The sequence below is a fragment of the Oryza brachyantha genome, chromosome 2, assembly GCF_000231095.2.
Source record: "Oryza brachyantha chromosome 2, ObraRS2, whole genome shotgun sequence".
Lineage (NCBI taxonomy): Eukaryota > Viridiplantae > Streptophyta > Magnoliopsida > Poales > Poaceae > Oryza > Oryza brachyantha.
This window is the reverse complement of record NC_023164.2, coordinates 15867406-15889271: the sequence shown is the minus strand read 5'-3', so window position 1 is coordinate 15889271 and position 21866 is coordinate 15867406. Positions and strand designations below refer to the sequence as shown.

The 21866-nt window shown below is 40.3% G+C and overlaps 3 protein-coding genes, 1 non-coding gene and 1 pseudogene across 5 annotated transcripts; 3 read left to right on the top strand and 2 right to left on the bottom strand.

The window, feature by feature from the left end:
• Positions 1 to 70: 70 nt before the first annotated feature.
• On the bottom strand, positions 71 to 4372 carry LOC102719356 (annotated as a pseudogene).
• A 377-nt stretch (positions 4373 to 4749) lies between these two features.
• Positions 4750 to 5745, bottom strand: LOC102719078 (molybdopterin synthase sulfur carrier subunit). Its single transcript, XM_015833655.2, has 2 exons — positions 5611 to 5745; positions 4750 to 5501 (listed from the first exon to the last, which is right to left on the bottom strand). Exons 1-2 carry the CDS (start codon positions 5627 to 5629, stop codon positions 5203 to 5205), a joined length of 318 nt encoding a protein of 105 aa, XP_015689141.1. The 5' UTR covers positions 5630 to 5745; the 3' UTR covers positions 4750 to 5202.
• A 28-nt stretch (positions 5746 to 5773) lies between these two features.
• TRNAS-AGA lies at positions 5774 to 5855 on the top strand. The gene has a single exon. It is a non-coding gene; the product is annotated as a tRNA-Ser (tRNA).
• Positions 5856 to 6152: 297 nt separating this feature from the next.
• On the top strand, positions 6153 to 7952 carry LOC102700779 (APO protein 3, mitochondrial). The gene has a single exon (XM_040520996.1). It carries the CDS (start codon positions 6279 to 6281, stop codon positions 7668 to 7670), a length of 1392 nt encoding a protein of 463 aa, XP_040376930.1. The 5' UTR covers positions 6153 to 6278; the 3' UTR covers positions 7671 to 7952.
• Positions 7953 to 10849: 2897 nt separating this feature from the next.
• On the top strand, positions 10850 to 19577 carry LOC102718800 (chloride channel protein CLC-c-like). 2 transcript variants are annotated; one of them, XM_015833980.2, is made up of 8 exons: positions 10850 to 10996; positions 14298 to 14622; positions 15153 to 15353; positions 15825 to 16002; positions 16619 to 16881; positions 17249 to 17518; positions 17629 to 18760; positions 19134 to 19577. In XM_015833980.2, the coding sequence occupies exons 2-8, from the start codon at positions 14366 to 14368 to the stop codon at positions 19245 to 19247; spliced, it is 2415 nt and encodes an 804-aa protein (XP_015689466.1). In that variant the 5' UTR covers positions 10850 to 10996; positions 14298 to 14365; the 3' UTR covers positions 19248 to 19577. The 2 variants fall into 2 exon arrangements, with proteins under 2 accessions (XP_015689466.1, XP_006647383.1); XM_006647320.3 differs by having other exon boundaries at positions 14268 to 14622.
• Positions 19578 to 21866: the final 2289 nt, after the last annotated feature.

Below are 21866 nucleotides of genomic sequence, written 5' to 3'. Positions count from 1 at the left end.
AGTTATGCTCACCTCTGTATTCTGCCTACTGCATGATATTTCTTCAAGCTTGATGAGCTATGTAACCTAGGGGCGACAACAAGAACAGAGCATTGCAAACGTTTGTCATATATTCATGTTCTTTTTTACTCTTTGGCCTGCTGCCTGCAGGTGTACATTCCTGTGCCATCAGTACATGGGGTTGTGCTTCGATGGGTCTGGAAACAGGATACAGAGGCAGTGCAGGAGTGGCCGATGCAAAGGCCCTGTGACGGTGGAATGGAAACGGCAGCTTTTGCAACGAGACGCCGAGTACATCCATGATTCATGGCTGCAGAAAACATATAGGTTTAGACAAATGCATCACATACAAAGACATTTCATTTATAATTAGACTTCAAATATCGTCATCATTTTTTAATTTGTTGTCACTTAAAAACTAGAATCACTAGGGCAACTTTGGATCAGTGCCACCTCTAGCAGCTACTTTCACCTGACAAGCACTCTCTCCAGCCAAAAATATTTGACATAAAAGCATGGTGTTCAGCCAAATTTTTAGACCATTAATAATTTCTCAAATACTTGATTTAAAAGAGAAGAAATGATTTACGTCCATGTGCCTTGAAAAGTACTACTGGATTTTGTAAATTGATTGTTGGAATTTTAAAGGTTTAACCGATTCTTCTCTTAAATGTCAAATATATTTGACCAGAGTGGGGAGTACAAAGTTAACACTGATAGGTATCGTAGTCGTAGGTTCATAAAATCCTAAACAAAGATGAACAAGATCAACAGGAGAGATATTTGCGAAAAAACTGCAAATGAATAATTGCCCTTCATCTTAATACTTCAAATTAAGGCTAAAAATCTTACCTTTCCTCTCATACATATGCCATTCCGATTATGTCTCTGCTTGGGGTGCCATCCTTTGCTGCATCCGTCGCCCAAGAACAACAAAACCGAGATCCTCCTCCATGTCACCATCACTGGCACTAAATCTCTCGATGTTCAGCGAGGGATTATTCGGTAGCGCTCTTGCTGAATTCCTTATCGCAGCCTCTGCAGCATCTCCTTCTCCAGCCCAAGCAGCAAAACAGTCGATCTTGAGCACTGCTTCCTTGAGGGACAACAGGTGCTGGATACCAAAATCAAAACAGCCAGTTGCAGAAGCTATTTCCCATGCTACAAACTGAAAGCAGAGCCTTTCCAGTCTTGGCATAGCTCTCGCTTGAAATTCCAGTCCCTCTGAGAGCAAACACATGAACCTAAACTCTTTTAGGCATCTGAAACACTGGCTGTGGATGATGAGATTTTCTTGGGGAGCTGTTCCTGAGCCTAGCCTCAGGAAGAGCAGGTTGGGTAGCTCACCAAGGATATCAAGATCTCTTTTTACCGCTCGAAGAACATCGACGTGCACGTAAGAAAGGTTAATAAGTGAGCCTACCCAGTTTGGAATCACACTGAGACACTTGCTGGCAACAAACTTTTGCAGCAGAGATGGAGTAGGGCACCATGAATCCAAAGAGAAATCTTGCAGAGAACTGTTGTAACCTTGAATGTATACAGACTGGAGGCTGCATGTTCCCAACCTGCCAAGAGATGAAATCAGATTGTCGTTGTAGCTTCTGACATTACCAATCATACCAAAGGATCTCCAAGCCATCACTAGTACCCTTAGATTGGATAGACTACCAAGCTCTTGAAGCGAGGCAATTGAACTCCGACAAACATCAAAAGATGACAGTTGTTGCAAAGATTGCATCTCTCCAATTCCATCTGGCAATTTGATGTTAGAATCAAAGAACAGGTGTACCAACCGTTGAAGTCGAACAATAGTTGCCGGTAATTCTGTTAAATGGCTTAACCTCAAGTCTAATGTCTCCAAATATTTTAGTTCCCCAATCTGTTCAGGGAGTTCACTGATAGGTGTTCTTCTAAGTCCCAAGTATTTCAACTGAGACAGCCTCCCTATATCCCTAAGATGATAGTTCTCCAATTTCCAGCAATCGTCCATTTCCAACACACGCAAAACTTTGAACTCTGTGAGAGAAGGCATTTTATTACAATGCCCGAAAATACTAAATGAGCGGGCATGTGATAGAGTTGGCAGCATTGGCATCATTACACATTCTTCATCAATGTACTGAACAGACAACCGACGAATCTTCCCTGAAGTCATGACAGATGCAACCTTTGATGTGGTAAATATGTTAACAAAATTTTCTTGATTTGACTTCGATATTATGAGACTACGGATCATGTCATGGACTCGACAAGACATTACTTCACCATTGTACTCAATATCTACTGGCTGGGTCATGCTTCTGTTAATGAGCTCGCTAAAGTAATTATACCCTACTTCTTCTAAGCTCCTTCCATGTTCAGGACAAACAAATCCTTCAGCTATCCATTGCTGCACCAACATATCCTTTGAAATAATGTAGTCTTCTGGAAACATACACAAGTACAGCATGCAAGTCTTTAGGTGTTGCGGGAGATGCCTGTAACTAAGTGATAATATCCAGTTCATTCCTTCAAAACCAGTGTGCTTGTCTAGTCCAGATTCCAGAGAGATCTTTACATTTTCCCACTGTTCCTTTGTCTGTTCTTTAGTAGCCAACAAAGAAGCTACACTAATTATTGCTAATGGCATGCCACCGCATTTTTTCAAAATCTTCTCAGCTACCCCTTTTACATGACTTGGCAAACTATCCTCAGAACCACCTATCCTTTTAAAAAATAACCTTCTAGAGGTGGCATTATCAAGAGGTTTAAGATGATAGATATCACAATGATGTGGTGCACAACATGCTTTGGCTATGTCAATAATGCGTGTGGTAATTACTATCCTGCTACCACGATTATTTTCAGGTAAAGCACACCTCAATATTTCCCACGCAGAAATACTCCATATATCATCAAGAACAACAAAGTACCTGCCATACAAGACATTGTCAAGGTTGAAATTTTTGCCATTGCAGAGGCAATATAGTAACAAAGGTTATAAAAAATATCTAAGCGGCAGAATCAATAAGAGTGTTAGACAGTAACAACCAAGAACAACAACACATCCAAACTATTTGAAGGGTCAAACTAAATTTTATTTAAGCCACATAAGAGATCTGAGATAAGATAACGAAAAACTAATCATTTTTAAGTTATTATCAAGATTTTGAACCTCCGAGTGAAAGTTCAGTATCCAGTCTGACACACCCAATTATGACGGTAAGATGAATTATATTGTATGAAGGAACAAACTAAGATTGAAAGTTCAGTATCCAGTTTTGAGCCTTTTTTGGCATATGCTATCTTTGCAACCATATATTACAGGCCAACGTCATTTTGAGGGCTTTAACTATTTTGTTAACTTGAGTTTTGAATAAAACTAGAATTGACATACATACCTGACAAACCTAAGGTGTTTTCGGACTTCATGAATGAGTTTACCCTCATCCCATGCAACTTCCAGACCATTGTACCCAATTCCAGAAAGCATCTCTCTTAAAATCTTCATTATGTCAGGCTTTTGAGAAACAGTAACAAAAGCTTTACTCTGAAATATCCCCTCAAGATTGTGGTACACCTGGTTAGCAAAGTTGTCTTGCCCAATCCACCAGATCCAACAATGGGAACCACCTTCAATTGCTGTTCTGGGCCACTCACACCCTCTGTTAGCCACCTTATGAGCTCATCTTTTGGCCCGTCAATGCCTACAAGATCAGATGCATCTTTGTACAAAGCAGGCAAGCAAGGATCAAAGGTCACCTTGGTAGGTTTGCAGAGAGTATCATCGACCTTGTATCTCTTATGCCTCCTGCTAGCCTCCCCAACACAGGCTCTTATGCCTTGTATCTCCTTGGCAATTTGGTGGCGGTTCCTGATTGATGCAATCACTTTCCCTACTTGATCTATGAAGCTTGTGATGCCATGCAGCTCACATCTGGGCTCATCTTTGAGGCGGACCACAAACTTGTTGATGTAGTCTTCTATGTCATAGGACAGTTCCCGGACCTCCATCCTCCAGCACTTCACCTGCTCATCAAGTTCATCCTCAACTTCAGACATCTTCTTTAGGAAAGCACGCATGCTTTCTAGCTCGGATTTCATGGAAATAATGTCCTCTTTCACTTTGTTGGGCAACTTGTATTCAAAGGTCAGCAAGCCGGTGAGCTTGCTGATGACAGAGTCCATCGCACCAAAAGCAGAACTAAACATGGCATGCTCAAGAAAGATGCAGATGAGGAAACCAGAGGTTAGGTTTGAGTAAATAAGAAGCAAACGAGGAAGACAGGAAATTCTAGGATGGTGCACAGTGGAAGAATTGTCAAAGTCAAGTCATCAACTCTCCATTGTCAACAGATCACACCAAACGCGGATGGGTATTTTGTCTTTATAGTTGTTCTCAGTGCGTACTATCCAGAAGTGAAAATCACGTAAAAGATAAACACCCTCATCTTTTTGTGATTAAAAAATTATTTATGGATAAAAATTTATATACGTGTTCTTAGCGTTTATAAGTAAATGATAGAAAAAACCCCCAAATCAACTCCAAATTTAAGTTTTAAAATTTAAATTTTGGCTTATAAGCATAAGCATAAGTGAAAAGATGGAGGACGAAATTACTACGAACTGATCTATCAGCTAAAAAAATAGGGTCTGCACAACAACACACACAACTCATATAGCGAATTTAACGAGATTCGTCCCCTCCATTGCTCTTATGTGGTTAATAAGAAACTAGCACTGCTGAGGCATTGGCAACAAATAACTAGCAAAAAGAATTTATTCCTCCACTAAATTAAACATGCATATTGATTTGATCTTTCAACAATTCACATAATCTGTTCTTTCAGATGCTTAATGGGGTCCATTTTTTACCACGTACCTGTAGGCTCGTCCACAAGTCGCACGATTTATCGCGGCCTCATTTACTGAAGTTCGAATCGTTTTTGTTCCATGAAAGTGATTTCATCTCACTTATCTTTATCACTGCTAGTTAGTTAACACACCCCAATCCACTTAAATATTAATGTGATTCATCAACATGATTGAACAGCAATTATGCCATCAAATTTGTCACCACGGAAACAAACAAGCGTTGTTTATTTATTCATCTTGCGTATTGTATCAGGAATTGTATCAGGAAACAGGGAAGAAAAAGAGGAAAGCAAGAAAGAACCGTTCTCTAATGTTGGCCTTTCTTCCTCGACTGGGGGAAAAGATTCAGCCGCCGCTGATGGGCGGGATGACGGCGAGCTCGTCGCCGTCGCCGACGGAGGCGTCCTCGGCCGCGTACTCCTCGTTGAGCGCGAGCACCATGGAGCGGCGGATCTCCTCCAGCTTGGGGAAGTCGGCCAGCAGCCGGGCGAGGCAATCCCCCGCGGTGCTCCCCGCCGGCACCTCCAGCGAGCCCTCCGCCACGCCCGCCAGGTCCCGCGCGCGGGCGAAGAAGAGCACCTTCACCGCGACCTTCTCCGCCGCCGCCGCCGCCGCCGTGGGGTTCTCGGCGGAAGCAGAAGCCTCTGAACAAAGCGAGGGGGGAAAAGAAAAGGGAAGGAGGGTCAGGAAATCAAGCGGTGAAGCAAGCGAGGGTAGGGTAGGGTAGCAAGCTCTCCGTCGCCGCGGGCGTGCCTTTGGGATCCTGCGCCATCGCCGGAGGAAGGAAGAGCTGATGGCGGTCTGCTCCGTTCTCCGCCGAGCGGATCACCGGTTTCGTTTGTGAAGTGGGTGGAACCAAATCTCACTAAACTGAGTACTTATTTATAATTAGGTGAGAAAACAGAAAAACGAAGGGGTGGTCGTGCCGGAGTGGTTATCGGGCATGACTAGAAATCATGTGGGCTTTGCCCGCGCAGGTTCGAATCCTGCCGACCACGTTTCATTTTATTTTATTGTTTTCACATCAGATGTGAATGCGGTAATGTTTGACCATTTGCATTATTTAAAAAATTATAAAAATTACAATTTTGTAAATAGCCATATATTTTATTTTTTATTTTTCATTATGAGAAAATAGTTTATCGTAAGTTTGGACCCCCATAAATTTGGCCCATATGGCGATGGCAATTTTGGCCCATGTTGCGATGGCAATTTCGGCCCATACCTGCTGATAAACTTGGCCCATACCAAAAGGAAGTTGCTGACTGAAATAGCAAACCCTGTCGGAAAATACTACTCCCTTCCGCGACGGGGAGACAATGAGCTAGAGCGCCGCCACAGCCACCGGCTATCCGCAGATCGTCTGCAACAAACGCCGGCGACTGAGTCTGCCGTTGAACCGCTACACCTCGCCGCCGCTTATGGATCCAAGATCGCCTGCCCTCTGTGGTCTCTCGGCTCTCTTCCCCTTGTCACGGAGGGTCGCACATAAGGTGATCGACGAAATGCCGCCGTCGGGACTTCTGCCTTGTCGAGTCGTGTCCGCGGGAGCAGCGGCGATGGAGAAGCCGCTGCCCCTGATGGGATCATGGTCGAGACTGCTGCACGGCGGCCGCGGCGGCGGCCAGGAGAAGGAAGGGGAGGAGTTCCCGTACGCCGACGTGCCGCGGCCTGGGAGGAAGTGGGAGCGGAAGCCGTACGTGACGCCGATGAAGGTCCTCATCCGGCGGGCCAAGGAGGAGCGGCGGGCGCGGCGGGAGAACCCGTGCCGCGTGCTGGAGCAGCCGCCGGAGAACGGCCTCCTCGTCCCGCACTTCGTCGGCGTCGCGCACCAGGTGCACGGCGCGTGGGAGAGCCTCCTCCGCGGGCTCACAAGGCTCGTCGAGGGCGGCGACGCGGCCGTCCCCGTGAGGCGGTGCAGGTTCTGCCCGGAGGTGCACGTCGGCGGCGCCGGGCACGAGATCCGGACGTGCGATGGAGCCGGCAGCGCCGCGAGGAACGCGCTGCACGTGTGGCGGCCGGGGACGGTGCGGGACGTCGTCGGCTTCCCCTACTGCTACCACCTGTTCGACCGCGTCGGCAAGCCCAGGGTGTCGCACAAGGAGAAGTACGACGTCCCGAGGCTCCCGGCGATCCTCGAGCTCTGCATCCAGGCCGGCGTCGACATCGACCGCTACCCGACCAAGCGGCGGACACGGCCGGTATACTCCATCGAAGGGAGAATCGTCGACTTTGAGCCGGACGACGAAGAAGACGCCGCCGACTCCCCTGCACCGTCGTCGCCGTCGTGTTCGTCCTCGCTGCCGTCTCAAGCAGCGGCAACGAGTGCTCCCCCCGCCGGCGATGAAGCTACCCAGACGGAGGAAGAGGAGGAGGCGACGACGGTGGGCGAGCTGGCGGGCCGGACGTTGCAGGCGTGGCTGGACATGCGCGGCGGCGCGGCGAGGCTGATGCGCAAGTACGGCGTGGTGACGTGCGGCTACTGCCCGGAGGTGCAGGTCGGGCCCAAGGGGCACAAGGTGCGGATGTGCAAGGGCAGCAAGCACCAGCAGCGGGACGGCCAGCACGCGTGGCAGGAGGCCACCGTCGACGACCTGGTCCGGCCCAACTACGTCTGGCACGCCCCCGCCGGCCACGACGGCGACGGCAACGGCGACCCGCTCGCCAACGAGCTGAAGAGGTACTACGGCAAGGCGCCCGCCGTGGTGGAGCTGTGCGTGCGCGCCGGCGCGGCCGTGCCGGCGGAGTACAGGAGCATGATGCGGCTCGACGTCGTGCCGCCGGCGCGCGACGAGCACGACCTCGTCGCCTAGAGGACGACGCCGTGCCGGGTGCCCAGCTCCCGCTTGGGAGCACCTGACCGGGCTGCAACTTTTGCTGCAACCTGAGGAGATCTTCACTGCAACGGCAGAAAAAAGATGCATTCTTTCAAATTATGGAATATTTTGGAAGGGGCCAATAATGTTTTTTTTAAGTTGCTGGAGCACGCAAATTATCTTTCAAAGGTCTTTTACTCTGGTTGGAGCTGCTAAAAGGGGCAATAAGATATTTTACAATATTGGAGACTGGCTTAAAAATAAGTAAAAATAAACAAAGCAATCAGGTAAAACTTTTACATTTCCATTCTCAGCAATTCGAAAGTCAAAGACTGAAAGATAAACTACAATAGAAAAATCATAAAAATTGAATCTAAAATTAAGCCCATTTCCATTCTCAGCGAGACTGAAAGATAAGCTACAATAAAAAAATCATAAAAAATGAATCTAAATTAAGCTTGCAGTGATGCATATTTGTCTGAGAGCACTATTCCCATTTTGTAGCCTTCTGTTTTCCAATATCCAGATAAACCTTCCAAATCCTTCAAAATGTTGGTGATCCATGTAAAATCAGGGATGTGAATACATTTGAGGAACTTCAAAATATAACAACAAACGCCTCTTACACTCAGCAACCAATAGAGAACCTACATATCAATAGCATGAAATAAGTTTGAATGGCAGAAGCAAGCAGAACTAAAATGATGCTCGTCTTAATTGAAGTCTTGAGCCAGCAGTGCAAGAGTTTGGAAAAAAAACCACCGGCATATTTACAAACGAAAAATAATTTATAACTAAAAATTTTATATGTGTATTCTTAGCAATCTAAAAGCCAAAGCTAGGAAATAAATTTCGGTGAAAAACCAAGAAATCAGCTTTAAATTTAAAATTAACGATTTAAATTTTAGCTTATAAACACAAGCAAAAAAAAAGGAAAAATGGGGTGATTATGTATCAACCAGTTTTCATTTGGATCTCGCCGACGCCTTTTTGTTGGCCATGGATCAGTCAAAATGCAACGTGTTGCACATTGAAGCGGGGAGCACAGACAGCTTCATATTTCAAAACAAGTTGATGCAATACTAACCTTAGCTGTTGAGATATAGTTTATGAGAATCATTTGATAAAACTTGATATTTAAAGCCTTTTCAATTTAAAAACTCACCTTACAAGAACCAACGGATGCATGCAATTCAACTCATCTACATGTCAAATTGGTAATACACAAGCTTTTCAATAATATAATTTTTAATATATATTATTTCTCTTACACCTCCTGTTTCAAAATATAAACACTTCTAAGATTTGAATCTCTCACCAAAATATAACTATTTTTAATACTATTTATAAATTTTTCCCATTAATTACTTTTATTCAAAATTCTTCTTATTTTATCCCCCACCAACTTTCCTACTATATTTATTCCTCATTTCAAGAGGTAATGTATATTTTTTCTTTTAATTTCAATATTTGCTTAACAATTTAGAAATTCTTACATCTAATACGGAGGTAACTCAAAAGAAAGTTCAAGGATTATGGTCATTGGATTGGGCATTTTATCCTAACACACCAGATGCACACCGCACGAAGAAAAACCTAATTAATCATGGAAAACAACTGTTTTCATATGAAAATTAGTATAGGACAATGTGTACATTTTCCTATGAAAATTAATATAGGACTTTGCTCTGGTGGATTATATATATAATATATATATATAGTAAATAGCACATGCCTTAGCCACTTGACCAGCTTAATTGGGTGTTAGTTTGTGCGCGTGTTACCCACATCGCTGTCTAATTAGCTCGACTCATCATTCTTGGTTTCCAACAACCACCCCAGGTCGCGTGATTCGTAACAGTGCGCGCGAGCGCCGTAGGTAGCAACCACCAGTACCATTTTTATTTATTTATTTTATTTATATTAAAGAATAAGGATCACATGCATAGTTAGCATCTTGATTTGAAGAATTAATGCCTAACCAGTTGATTAATAGACAAGAAATACTATATATAGCCTTGGCACTATCAGGGTTGTCCACTTGAATCATTGGAGCCATATGCCCGTATGACTCGCACTGAACATGTATCACGACAAAATATTATGGGTTTTTTTTGGAACACATGAATTGTATAGGATCTTTTTTGTAGAAAATAAATTAGCTCCTTTGAATTTTCCGTGAAATTTCACTGAACCGAATATGCTCTACATTAATTTTTCTGTAGAACTAGAACCCTAGAGCCACCATATCACATACACACTCATAATTCCAAAATTTTTTCTCAAAAACATCATATCGAATCGTTGGACACTTAAATGAAACATTAAATATAGATAAAAATAAAAACTAATTGCACAATTATGAGAGAAATCGTGAGACGAATCTTTTGAGCCTAATTAGGACGTGATTAGTCATAAGTGCTATAGTAACCAACAGGTGCTAATGATGGATTAATTAGACTCAAAAGATTCGTCTTGTGGTTTTCAGGCGGAATCTAAAATTTATTTTGTAATTAGACCACATTTAATACTTCAAATTATAAAACTATTTTACAAACTGAACACATCATATGAAACCACACACATTTTTTCCTTGTAATCGAAAAAAAAAAGTACACAACTAAATCCAGTGGGGTAAGATGAATCCATCCAAGAAATCAATCGACCACGCAACTGCTTGTGCTAATAGAATACTGGATGGGCGAAGAGTATGGCAAGTCCAAATCGATGGAGTGAAGCTAAGTTGTATCTACAGTTCTTCTCACTCACTCATGCCCGGCTTGTCTTATTGAGTTACTTTTCCATCCGGCTCTCCCATTTAGTAGTGCATTGAAAGACATATATGAGATATGGCATTGATATTTAGAGTTAACATTTGACTGTTTGTGAAATCTAAAAGTTTAATATAAACATACAAAATATAAGTCATACATAAAAAAAATCCAAAAACAAGGGCGAAGTCTCTATAAAATATATACATATATTTTTTTAATGAGTCGAATGATTAAACGTCTATTCAAAAGTCAATAACATGAGGTAGTGGTATTTTCTTCGAAAACTTCTCTCACCTGCGCAACTTAAGTACATGCCTCTTTTTTTTTCTCCCTCACCTGTCACTTAGAAGTGCAGGTATATATATAAGCAGTGGCTAGCACCCAGACAGAGAGACCGGAAAAAGGCTAACAAAATTTTCAGAGTTGAGAGGGAGAGATAAGAGTTTCAGAGAGACAGCAGAAGGGGAAGGATCAGCTCTTCCTGATCTGAATCTCGGCAAGTTCATTAGAGGCCTGATAATGAGCTCGATCACGGCTCAGATTTTCTAGGTAATCACTCAATTCTCTTCCATGGTCCCTGCAATTCCATATGTAGACTTAATTGCATTCAGAAGCAGATTTGAAAGCTAGCTAGCCATGTCTCTCATCTATCATCTACTGTCTTTTCACTCTTGAACGAAATCATACCACCAGTTCTTGATCGATCGCCATTGCAGCCACATGTGTTCTTCTGCAGAGTTTGTGTGGCTGCAAAATTGATGCTTTTGAAGGCGAATTTTTTGAAGTGTTTTAATCGCAGTTTGTCTCTGATCTTTTGTTCTCCTCTCATGGTGCTTATGCTCATGAGCTTAGTCAGCTATGCTTTAGATTATCAGCATATTAGGTAATTGTATAGTTCTGTTGGTCAACTCCACCTTGGTATGTTGACTTCCACCGTTCATCTCCATTTGGGCGGCTGGATCATGGCTATGGATGGTGGAATAGGAAAAGCCATGCGGGATCGATCCGACGTGTTCGCGCGCCATTGGCTGTGACCATCTTGCCGTGTGGCCCACTTCCTTCGTCTACTGGAAGAAGGGAATAAAATCATTTCTAAGCATAACAAACAATTCTTGCCAAGACTGATTGATAGTTAGGTAACAGTACCTTATATTCCGAGGGTTATATAAATCTGCCGAGATGGTTAGGGGTGATCGTCAAATGACACGTTAGCAAACGAAAAATAATTTATAAATATTTTTTTATATGTGTTCTTATCGATCTAAAAGAATGTTAAAAAATAAACTACGATTAGAATATCATAAAATTAACTCTAAATTTAATGTAGAAATTTTACACTTTACCATAAGCATATATGAAAAGATGGTCATGTTAATTGCAATGACTAAATAAAACCTTTTCGAAGAGCGTCCTTGCTCAAACATGTCCTTTTTATCGTTCTATGAACTGCACCTAACCATAAAAATTATTCATGTCTTATGGTTATGTTTTTTCAGATATGCAAATCATTATTTGGCATCAGACTGTGTATAGAATAGACAGCCCCTTAATTGAAACCACACATGATGCCATGATACCCATCAACCTATACGGTGAACTGACAATGATATCTATCATACATCCTCCCTTACCATTTCATTTTTAGTGTGAAAATGAAATATATGCTGAAGATAAGAATGGTCCGCACACATAGAATTGACACTTCAAAATCCATTTCGAACATATATTAATACACATTTTATATGGTTGGTAAACGACCAAAATAACCCAAGAAACCTTGACAATCCAATCATCTTAATTGTTTCAAATTAATCAACTTACCCTGGGCCAACTAGCTCAGTCCTTAATTTGTCCACATCCTAAATCAACCTTGGGCTCGTTCTTGAGACACCGTTGAGTATAATTTTCATCTCTTTTTCCGCACGCACGCTTTCCGAAGTACTAAACGGTATATTTTTTTGCTAAAATAGTTTATACGAAAGTTGTTTTAAAAATCTTATTAATCTATTTTTTAAATACCTAAAACTTAATTAATCATATACTAATGGTTTTTCTTGGTTTGCATGAACTGATTAGACTGCTTGCCATTCTCTCCTGCGAACGAGCCCCTTGTTTCATTGCAACTCTATTATTGTCCTGATATCCTTTTTTTAAAATCTCTAAACCAGCTTGGGATTCCATGATATCCTAATGTGACAGACATTGGTAGAACGACCAAACAAATTTGATCGAGTCATATTCATATTTCTGGTTTGGATGTTTGTATTATTGTATTATTTCATGGATGATTGGGCGTACACGTTATCTCCCCATGATGACCCTCTGGGCACTTGACATGTCTACCCCAATTTTATATGATGAACAAGATTCTAATTGGTCCCCCACCATGCATTCTGTTAGCCAGCATTGAAATTTTGTTGTTAATTGGGAGCAGTTAATTAGATCAAGAGATGATCTAATGTTTAGATGTGGAATTGGTATCAAGTAGATAAGTACTACGTCCGTTCCTAAATGTCTCACGCCATTGACTTTTTTATATATGTTCGACTATTCGTCTTATTAAAAAAATTACATAATTATTAATTATTTTTATATCATTTTATTTATTGTTAAATATACTTCTATGCATATATATATATATATATATATATACATATTTGACAAAAAAATTTAAATAAGACGAATGATCAAAAGTATATAAAAAATTAGCGGCGTTAAATATTTATGGACGGATGGAGTATGTTTTTTGAATCGTTCAAAACAATGACCTAAAAATAAACACAGAAGTATATATCTTACTTTAAAATGGGGGTAAGCTTTCAGTATTTCCACATCAACAACCGATTCATATTTCGAATACGGTTTCGGAGAAAATTTTGTTTTAAAGATTCAGAATATTGCAAAAGATACACATCATTTCTGACAAAATGTCATGCTTATGAGTAATAAGCACGTATAAACTCATTGGAGGTTTGGTGCCTACATGTCCTGGGACACTAGTTAAATGCTTGTACATGATCCTGATATTGTTTAAACACATTTTAAATGTCAAAAAAAATTCAGCAAAACATGCAGGTCATTTTCTTTACCAGGAGCATTTGACAATGTACACATATTCACTGACAATTCGGTCATAAATCATAATGGATATTTCCTTTCAGACATGATTTTAGAAGAATTAATAAAATACAAAGGGAGCAAACACATGAAAAAGGTTCGGATAGGCAGATGTTAGCAATTCACAACAATGATTGAGCGGAGCTAATGATTGATAATCCCACTAGCTAATGGATGATAATTCAAGTGGCTGTGCCAATCAGCTCCCTAATAATCAAATGCTACGTGGCTGCTGGGACCCATAGAACGAGTGGAGTGGGCCCACCGGAATGAGATGCTTGTACTTCCATTGCCAGATCTATGCTCTACATCTGGCCTAATGTTTACTTGAACAATTGTTTTTTTTTTTTGTTGTGATGGATTGTTATTGATTCAGACGAGAAAATATATAGATCCACATGCTAAACATAAAACATTATTGGTGAAAGATTAAATAGGATAATTAACCTAATTATGAAAGGACACGTAGCTAGTAGTTGCAGTAACGTGAGTCGTGTCGTAATTTTCGGAGGAGCTTAGATTGGTTATTTAGAAGGCTAATTTGTAACGGGCTATGTTATCAATTTAAAAAATGATGGCATATTTCCGGTTGGATACACAGACAGCATAAAAGAAATACACTTATTAAAAAAATATAGTTAACCCGATCAATTATTATCATTTCTTCTGAAATAACACAGTCAATAACTTTTTTTTGACTCAGTCTTGGATTCTTTCTACCTGTACATTGCAGAGAAGAGAAGCGAAGCAAAGCAAAGCAAGCGAGGGCGGAAGGGCTCTGACCGAGACGCCGGCGGCGGAATGGACGGCCACCACTCGCCGCGCCGTCCGCCGGAGCGGGAGGGGAGCCACAACTACGACATCGAGAGCACGGACGGCGGAGGGGGCCCGTGGCGGCAGAACGTCTCGTCGTCGGAGGCGCTGCTCCGCTACAGCAACAACGGCGGCGGCGGCGGGAGCGCGCGCGAGCCGCTGCTGCGGAAGCGCACCATGAACACCACCTCCCAGATCGCCATCGTCGGCGCCAATGTCTGCCCCATCGAGAGCCTCGACTACGAGTACGCCTTCTTCGCGCCCTCCCGCTCTCCGCTCCAACCCTCTCTTCTTCTCCTGCAAAAAAAAAAAGAATTTTTTTTGGGGTTTATATTATGGGTGATTTTTTTTTCGGTAGTTTGATATATTGAAATTGGCAAAGGAAGCTAAAATTACCATATTGATCTAGACATTGTTTGATATTGAAATTTACTACTAGCAGTGAACCAAGAACCTGAAATATCATTATCTAAAAGAAACTTAAATAATCATTTTATTCATACGCAAGTTGATTAGATGGCCTTTTGGAGATCTTTACTGATGGTTGATTGCATAAATAAAGGACATGTGTAGATGTAATTATGCACATAAATGCAAGGAAAAATCTAGGACATCTAGGAGCAAAATGGTATAGATTTAATTTAGGTGGATAGCAACTAGAATTTGATCCAAAGAGGTCTTGAGCCTGTATTCCCTGATGAATGCAAGTATCATGCATTTTTGTTGGACAGTTTAGTTCAATCTGTTGCATCCTTCATATATTTTTATGTTTCAGAGTTGTTGAAAATGACCTTTTCAAGCAAGATTGGAGATCAAGAAAGAAGACACAGATATTTCAGTACGTTATTCTGAAGTGGACCCTGGTGCTTCTTATAGGCCTGTTGACCGGACTTGTTGGTTTCTTGAACAATCTTGCAGTTGAAAACATTGCTGGATTCAAATTGTTGCTCACGGGTAATCTTATGCTAAAGGAAAGGTGAGGTTCCTTTTGTATTTGATGGGATAACTAATTTATAACTTGTGTCAGCTGTACAATGTGTCACTCATTACACTCTTACACATTGTTTGTAGTTATGCTCGGTAGTATTGCCAAGATATGGAAAGCATATTTTTAAGTTTGTTTGTTGCAATAGGCAGTGATCCTGCTATCACTTACAAAAATACCAGGGTCTTTGGTGCAAGCTGCAGCTAGTGAGTCAATATAGTAGAAATGCTTGTGATATGTGATACTGTGAAGCATATGATTGCTAGCAGTGATTTAATGTATTGCACGTGTTGAATGATTGAACTAATCAATTTTTTTAGATAATGGAAGCTTTTTATTGATTTCAGTCAATTGCATCAACCTTTTCAATAATTGAAGTAACCAATAGAGATAAGAGATATTCATTAGCTTACAACTGTGGTATTATTTGAAGTAATCAATAGTGGCTTTCTTCCAGTGCAGGTATTTGACCGCGTTTTTTGTTTATGGAGGTTGTAATTTAATCTTAGCAGCTTCGGCGGCAGCAATATGCGCTTACATTGCTCCTGCTGCTGCTGGGTCTGGTATTCCTGAAGTTAAAGCATATCTTAATGGAGTTGATGCACACTCAATTTTGGCTCCCAGTACACTCTTTGTGAAGGTAAGGTCTTAGAATCAGATCCACAGTCAAGTGTTTTACTTTCCAACTTTTAGATTAGTATTTAGTTGTTTACACTATGTGCCTTTTTCTGAATTAGTTTGTGGAATAGGATCGTGGATCACTATCTATTTTCCATATCATATTACCAAGAATTTTCTCCATAACACCAACTGATTCTACCTTCCACTTTTCTGGTGTGTCTGGTGGGATTGTGGATAGTAAACTTGCACTAAAGATGATGAAAAGAGGAGACTAGATGTAATTGAAATATCCAATGGTATTTTACTACTAAAACACAAATTTCACTTTTCTGGTTTACTGATTTGTACTATTTTTACTAGTAACTGCAACAAAGATTAGAAAGTGGTATGGCTGTTTTTTCCTTAATTTTTTTGTACTGATAGAAACCTAGTAGTTTCCATTGAATGCCTTTATGAAAACTATTAGGTTGAATTTCTGTTTGGAAAACTCATAGTGGATTTTATCGCTGGAAGTATTATGAACCTGTTCACCTTGGTTTCTTCTGCAATGATAATTTACTGCACATTCTAGGAGTACGATTGTGGGTTAAAGATTGTTGTATAATCTCTTGTTCTTATTGTCTACTATTTTGTAGATATTTGGTTCAATACTTGGAGTTTCAGCTGGATTTGTACTTGGAAAAGAAGGTCCTATGGTACATACTGGGGCATGTATTGCCAACCTGCTTGGTCAGGGAGGGTCCCGCAAGTACCGTCTTACATGTAATTGGCTAAGATATTTTAAGAATGATAGGGATAGGCGAGATCTAATTACATGTGGATCTGCTGCCGGAGTGGCGGCTGCCTTTCGTGCTCCTGTTGGTGGTGTGCTATTTGCACTTGAGGAAGCAGCATCATGGTAGCAGTTCTTTCCTTGGAATTTATCCTTTTTTTTTTCTTTTGGATCAAGCATTCTCTGTTTGGCTTATTTGTCATTCCTTTTTCTGGAAAGAAATGATTATTGGTTTTTTACAAAATTGCAACAATAGTAATCTGTAGCAATCAGATTCAGTGTGCCTCTTTTGTGTGTAATATTGATGTTAAGTGTGTTTCGATTTTTGACAAGAATCGGTACTTAGACATGCCAACATAATGGTTGAATCGATATATTTAAACTCTAAAAGTATTGATAGCTCCATATGTATCAACAATTAATTTGCATTTCGTTGAAACTTTCTATTCTGACATGGAAATAAATGGTTAGTTTTCCATAACTTGTTTAATAGGTGGCGAAGTGCTCTTTTGTGGAGGGCGTTCTTTACAACAGCTGTTGTTGCTGTCGTGTTGAGATCACTGATTGAATTCTGTCGTAGTGGAAAATGTGGTCTCTTTGGGAAAGGTGGATTAATTATGTTTGATCTCAGTTCAACTGTTGCAACCTATAGCACTCCAGATCTAATAGCAATAATTATCCTTGGGATAATTGGTGGCATCTTTGGAGGCCTTTTTAATTTTCTCTTGGACAAGCTTCTCCGTGTTTACAGTATCATAAATGAGTAAGTGCTAAGTAAGAGTTGTAAATTGGTATAAACCTTTTTGTATAGTCTTTTCTGCTTGTGTTGTTTATTAAGATGTGACATCATCTGCATTGTTCATATTCCTGCAGGAGAGGTGCTCCATTCAAGATCCTTCTCACTATAGCAATATCAATCATCACATCAATGTGCTCCTATGGTCTCCCTTGGCTTGCTGCATGCACTCCATGCCCTGTGGATGCTGCTGAGCAATGCCCCACCATTGGTCGATCTGGCAACTTTAAGAACTTTCAGTGTCCACCAGGGCATTACAATGATCTTGCATCACTCTTTTTCAACACAAATGATGATGCCATCCGCAATCTATTCAGTAATGGAACTGAGTCTGAGTTCCACATGTCTACCCTCTTCATCTTTTTCACTGCTGTGTACTGCCTTGGGATTGTGACTTACGGCATTGCCGTCCCATCTGGTCTCTTTATCCCTGTTATTCTTGCTGGAGCAACATATGGTCGCATTGTGGGGACACTTCTTGGACCCATATCCAACCTTGATCCTGGTCTTTTTGCTCTTCTTGGTTCAGCATCCTTTCTTGGTGGAACAATGAGGATGACTGTGTCAGTATGTGTTATCCTTCTAGAGCTCACCAATGACCTGCCCATGCTCCCTCTGGTAATGCTTGTCCTTCTCATATCAAAGACTATAGCGGATATTTTTAATAAAGGTGTTTATGATCAGATAGTGGTAATGAAAGGCTTGCCATACATGGAGGCTCATGCTGAACCATACATGAGACACTTGGTTGCTGGTGATGTTGTGTCTGGCCCACTAATTACATTTTCAGGTGTTGAGAAGGTTGCAAACATTGTTCATGCACTGAAGATCACAGGCCACAATGGATTTCCAGTGGTTGATGAACCACCTCTAACAGAAGCACCTGAATTGGTGGGACTTGTGACCAGGTCTCATCTGTTGGTTCTGTTGAAAAGCAAGATGTTCATGAAAGACCAGGTGAAAACTAGTGGTAGCTTTGTCCTTCAAAGATTCGGTGCCTTTGACTTTGCCAAGCCTGGGTCAGGGAAAGGTTTGACAATTCAGGACCTGGACTTCACTGATGAGGAGATGGAAATGTATGTTGATCTCCATCCAGTTACAAACACTTCACCTTATACGGTGGTTGAGACAATGTCACTTGCAAAAGCTGCAATCCTATTCCGTGCACTCGGATTGAGGCACCTTTTGGTTGTGCCAAAGACACCAGATGTAAGCACACTCACACTCATTAAGTCACGCATGGAATGCACATACATGAGAACTAACAGTAAAGATTTAGAAATAGTTACAATTGATTAGAGTTCTTGATCTTGCGTAGCTTATTTCTGTTCTTAGATTTACATACCCATAACCGTGATCTTGCACTGTGAAATTTTGTATTTAGATGGCATTTAAAGTCATGCTCTATGTCATTATCCTCCAATACATGCCAAGATCAAACAATCACTCTCATATATACTGTTCTCCAATGCACGCATAAAATGCCTTGTTAAGGGACCTTATATAATTCCAGTTTACTCTTGAAAAAATCATTACTTGTATGAGAATAATGCAATATCTTTTCCTTTCCTGTTGACTGCAGAGGCCTCCCATTGTCGGAATTCTGACAAGGCATGATTTTGTGGAGGAGCATATCCATGGGCTGTTCCCAAATCTCAATCCTCACAAGTTCCACTCAACGTCGATGGGAGGCTGATTGCGAAGCGTTTCGCCACCGCTCATTCATGTAAAAAGAGTATAGGAAGTGTTCATGGTATGTAATTTACAAAATCTTGCCTGGAATGTGTTGGCAGAGAGCTCATTATCTGTACATCAATTGGGTGGATTTTTGTAGCATATCATCTCTTACAGCGTATTTGGTTCAGTTGCATGTTTTGAGTCTGACTGGAAACGCTCTGTAAATGTAGAGCAAACATTCAGAACACCAAATTTTGGAAAGCATGTATTATTATTATTATTTCTGTAAACTTGTACTGAAGCATATTTGACAGTTTATATGTTTAACTCATATTTTTAGTGAAATCAAACCAAAATTTTATGTAGCTGACAGTCTTACCTAAGTTCCATCCTTTTGTTAACTCATAAATATTTTTTCTCCTTTTAAAAAATGTAGGTATCAATTTGTCTTAGCATTATGTTTTTCTACCTTTAAGAAAATTACACCTAATATACTCCAGTTTTGTTAACCTAGGCAGGTGGGAATGTAAGTAAAACATCCTCCACACTAATTAGGTAGGTGCCTTTCTCCTGTGTCCTATGGACATTCTCATCATAAGCATGTTGTTCTGTATTGCTATGATTTGCCAAGAGTACTTTCCAGCCTTTCGTCAGGGTTCCAGGTGCCATCTGGCAAGGACATACTAACATACTTTTGCTAAAAAAAAAAGAAACATATATTAACGTTCTATTGATGTGTGATGTCCGTTAAAAAGCAAACGTTGCATTTGTTTCATATTATAAGATGTTTTGGTTCAATCTTGATTTATTAATAGATCGGTTAATATGTTTTATATGAGTATCATATAAAATTAGATACGACAGAATAATCTTATAATACGAAACTGTAGCTATGCAATAATACTCATGTACTACTAGAAATACACGGACACGGAGGCAAAAATGAAGCCTCCAAACTCTTTGTTTACAGCTAGGATGTCCCCAAGATGCTGCCCACGTATGCAAACAAATGGTTCTACAGAGACAGTGGTACCTGCCCTCCAACAACCAGCAGTGATATTCACAATGCAATGATTCTGTCCCTGAAGATTCCAGCATGTGGTCTTTGCTTATGCAGTTTCTCACTGCTCCCAAAAAGAAAAAAAAAACTTCCAGACAAAACACTTTGCTGCACAGGCTAGCTAGCTAACTCATTTTTTTCCATGTCTGCAAAAATGCTTTTACTGCATATACTACTTTGGTTGGGTTGTTTTGTTACATAAAGACGATAGATGAAAAAAATATTTAATTTTTAGATAGTCATTTTATAGCATAAACAATAGAATTAACCAATATAAAGTTAAAAATCTACTCTAGAAATAAAAAATTATCAACTTTTACACTGAAGCTTACTGTTTATTAGTCTGAAAAGCATGCGTGCAACAGACGATGAATAATCTACACGGTTTTTATGCCACCTCCAATAATAGAGATAGCATACTATCTCTAAACATTCTAAAAGACAACTTCTTCAATGACCCTACAATTCATTCTCACTTGATATTAAAATATGTGCAAGAGACTATCTCTTGATGAAGAGATAGCTTTATCTTTTTTTTATTAAAAAATTGTATAGTATATCTTATAGATACCTTATAGATATCATTGGAGGTGGCCTTAGCGCAAAAAACGCAGCCTTTGCGTCCGACTTTATAGGCATATTCATCCCATCCTCTATTATAAAGCTTTTGGATTGCTGCATCGAACCGGTGGTATTTGTGACGCTGGGTGAAAAAAAAAATCAGTGTAGCCAAATGGAATTGATGCCAATGTGATACGATGATCATGTTTGGCTGCCCTGTCAATTAAGGCAGGCAATACTTGTCTCTTGTCTGTCTTTTGTTTTCTTTTAAGGAAAGACGTCCTTTGCTAGCAAGTGATGTTAATTGCAGCGCAATTCTCTCTTTTTGTTTCTTTTTTGTTTTACTTTGACAAATGCATTGTTCAGTGTTAATTTCAGTTGGCCAAACTTTAATACCCTCATTAATCTTGTCTGACTAGAAGTAGCACCAGATACTAGTAGGTGAATTATTATTTCACCAGCAATCTAATGGTCCCAAACACTTGGAGTTGGAGCATCGGCATATTAAAAACTTCTGACGACTCTGAAGTAAACACATTTACAGTCTAGTACCGACGAAAAGAGAGTTTCTGATGATTCTTATGAGGATCTCCATTTTTTTTAAGGTTTAAATTTCACTTTATAAATGTATAAGGGATGTTTTCTTTTACAAAAATTAAGGAAATAGAAAAATACAAATCATATCAGAAATTGATTGATGTAAAATAAAGTAGTACACAATTTAATGGATGGAAAATAAAGTGTTGCCTTCATATCTTAAAATTCCTTATATTTTTGGATAAAATTTGGGGTCAAAATATCTTATATTATAGGGCAGAGGGAGTAGCTAACTATGAGGATAAGTATTAATTTCTCATCATCTAAAAAAATGAAGAGAAGTATTGCTTATGTCTCCATTTATTCCCTATTATCACCTCATGTTCTATTCCATGTTCCATTCGGACATCACATATCGTGGTAAACATATATTTTAAGACAAGATGTTTTTTCTAAAAAAATTTGAACACTCAGACTTTT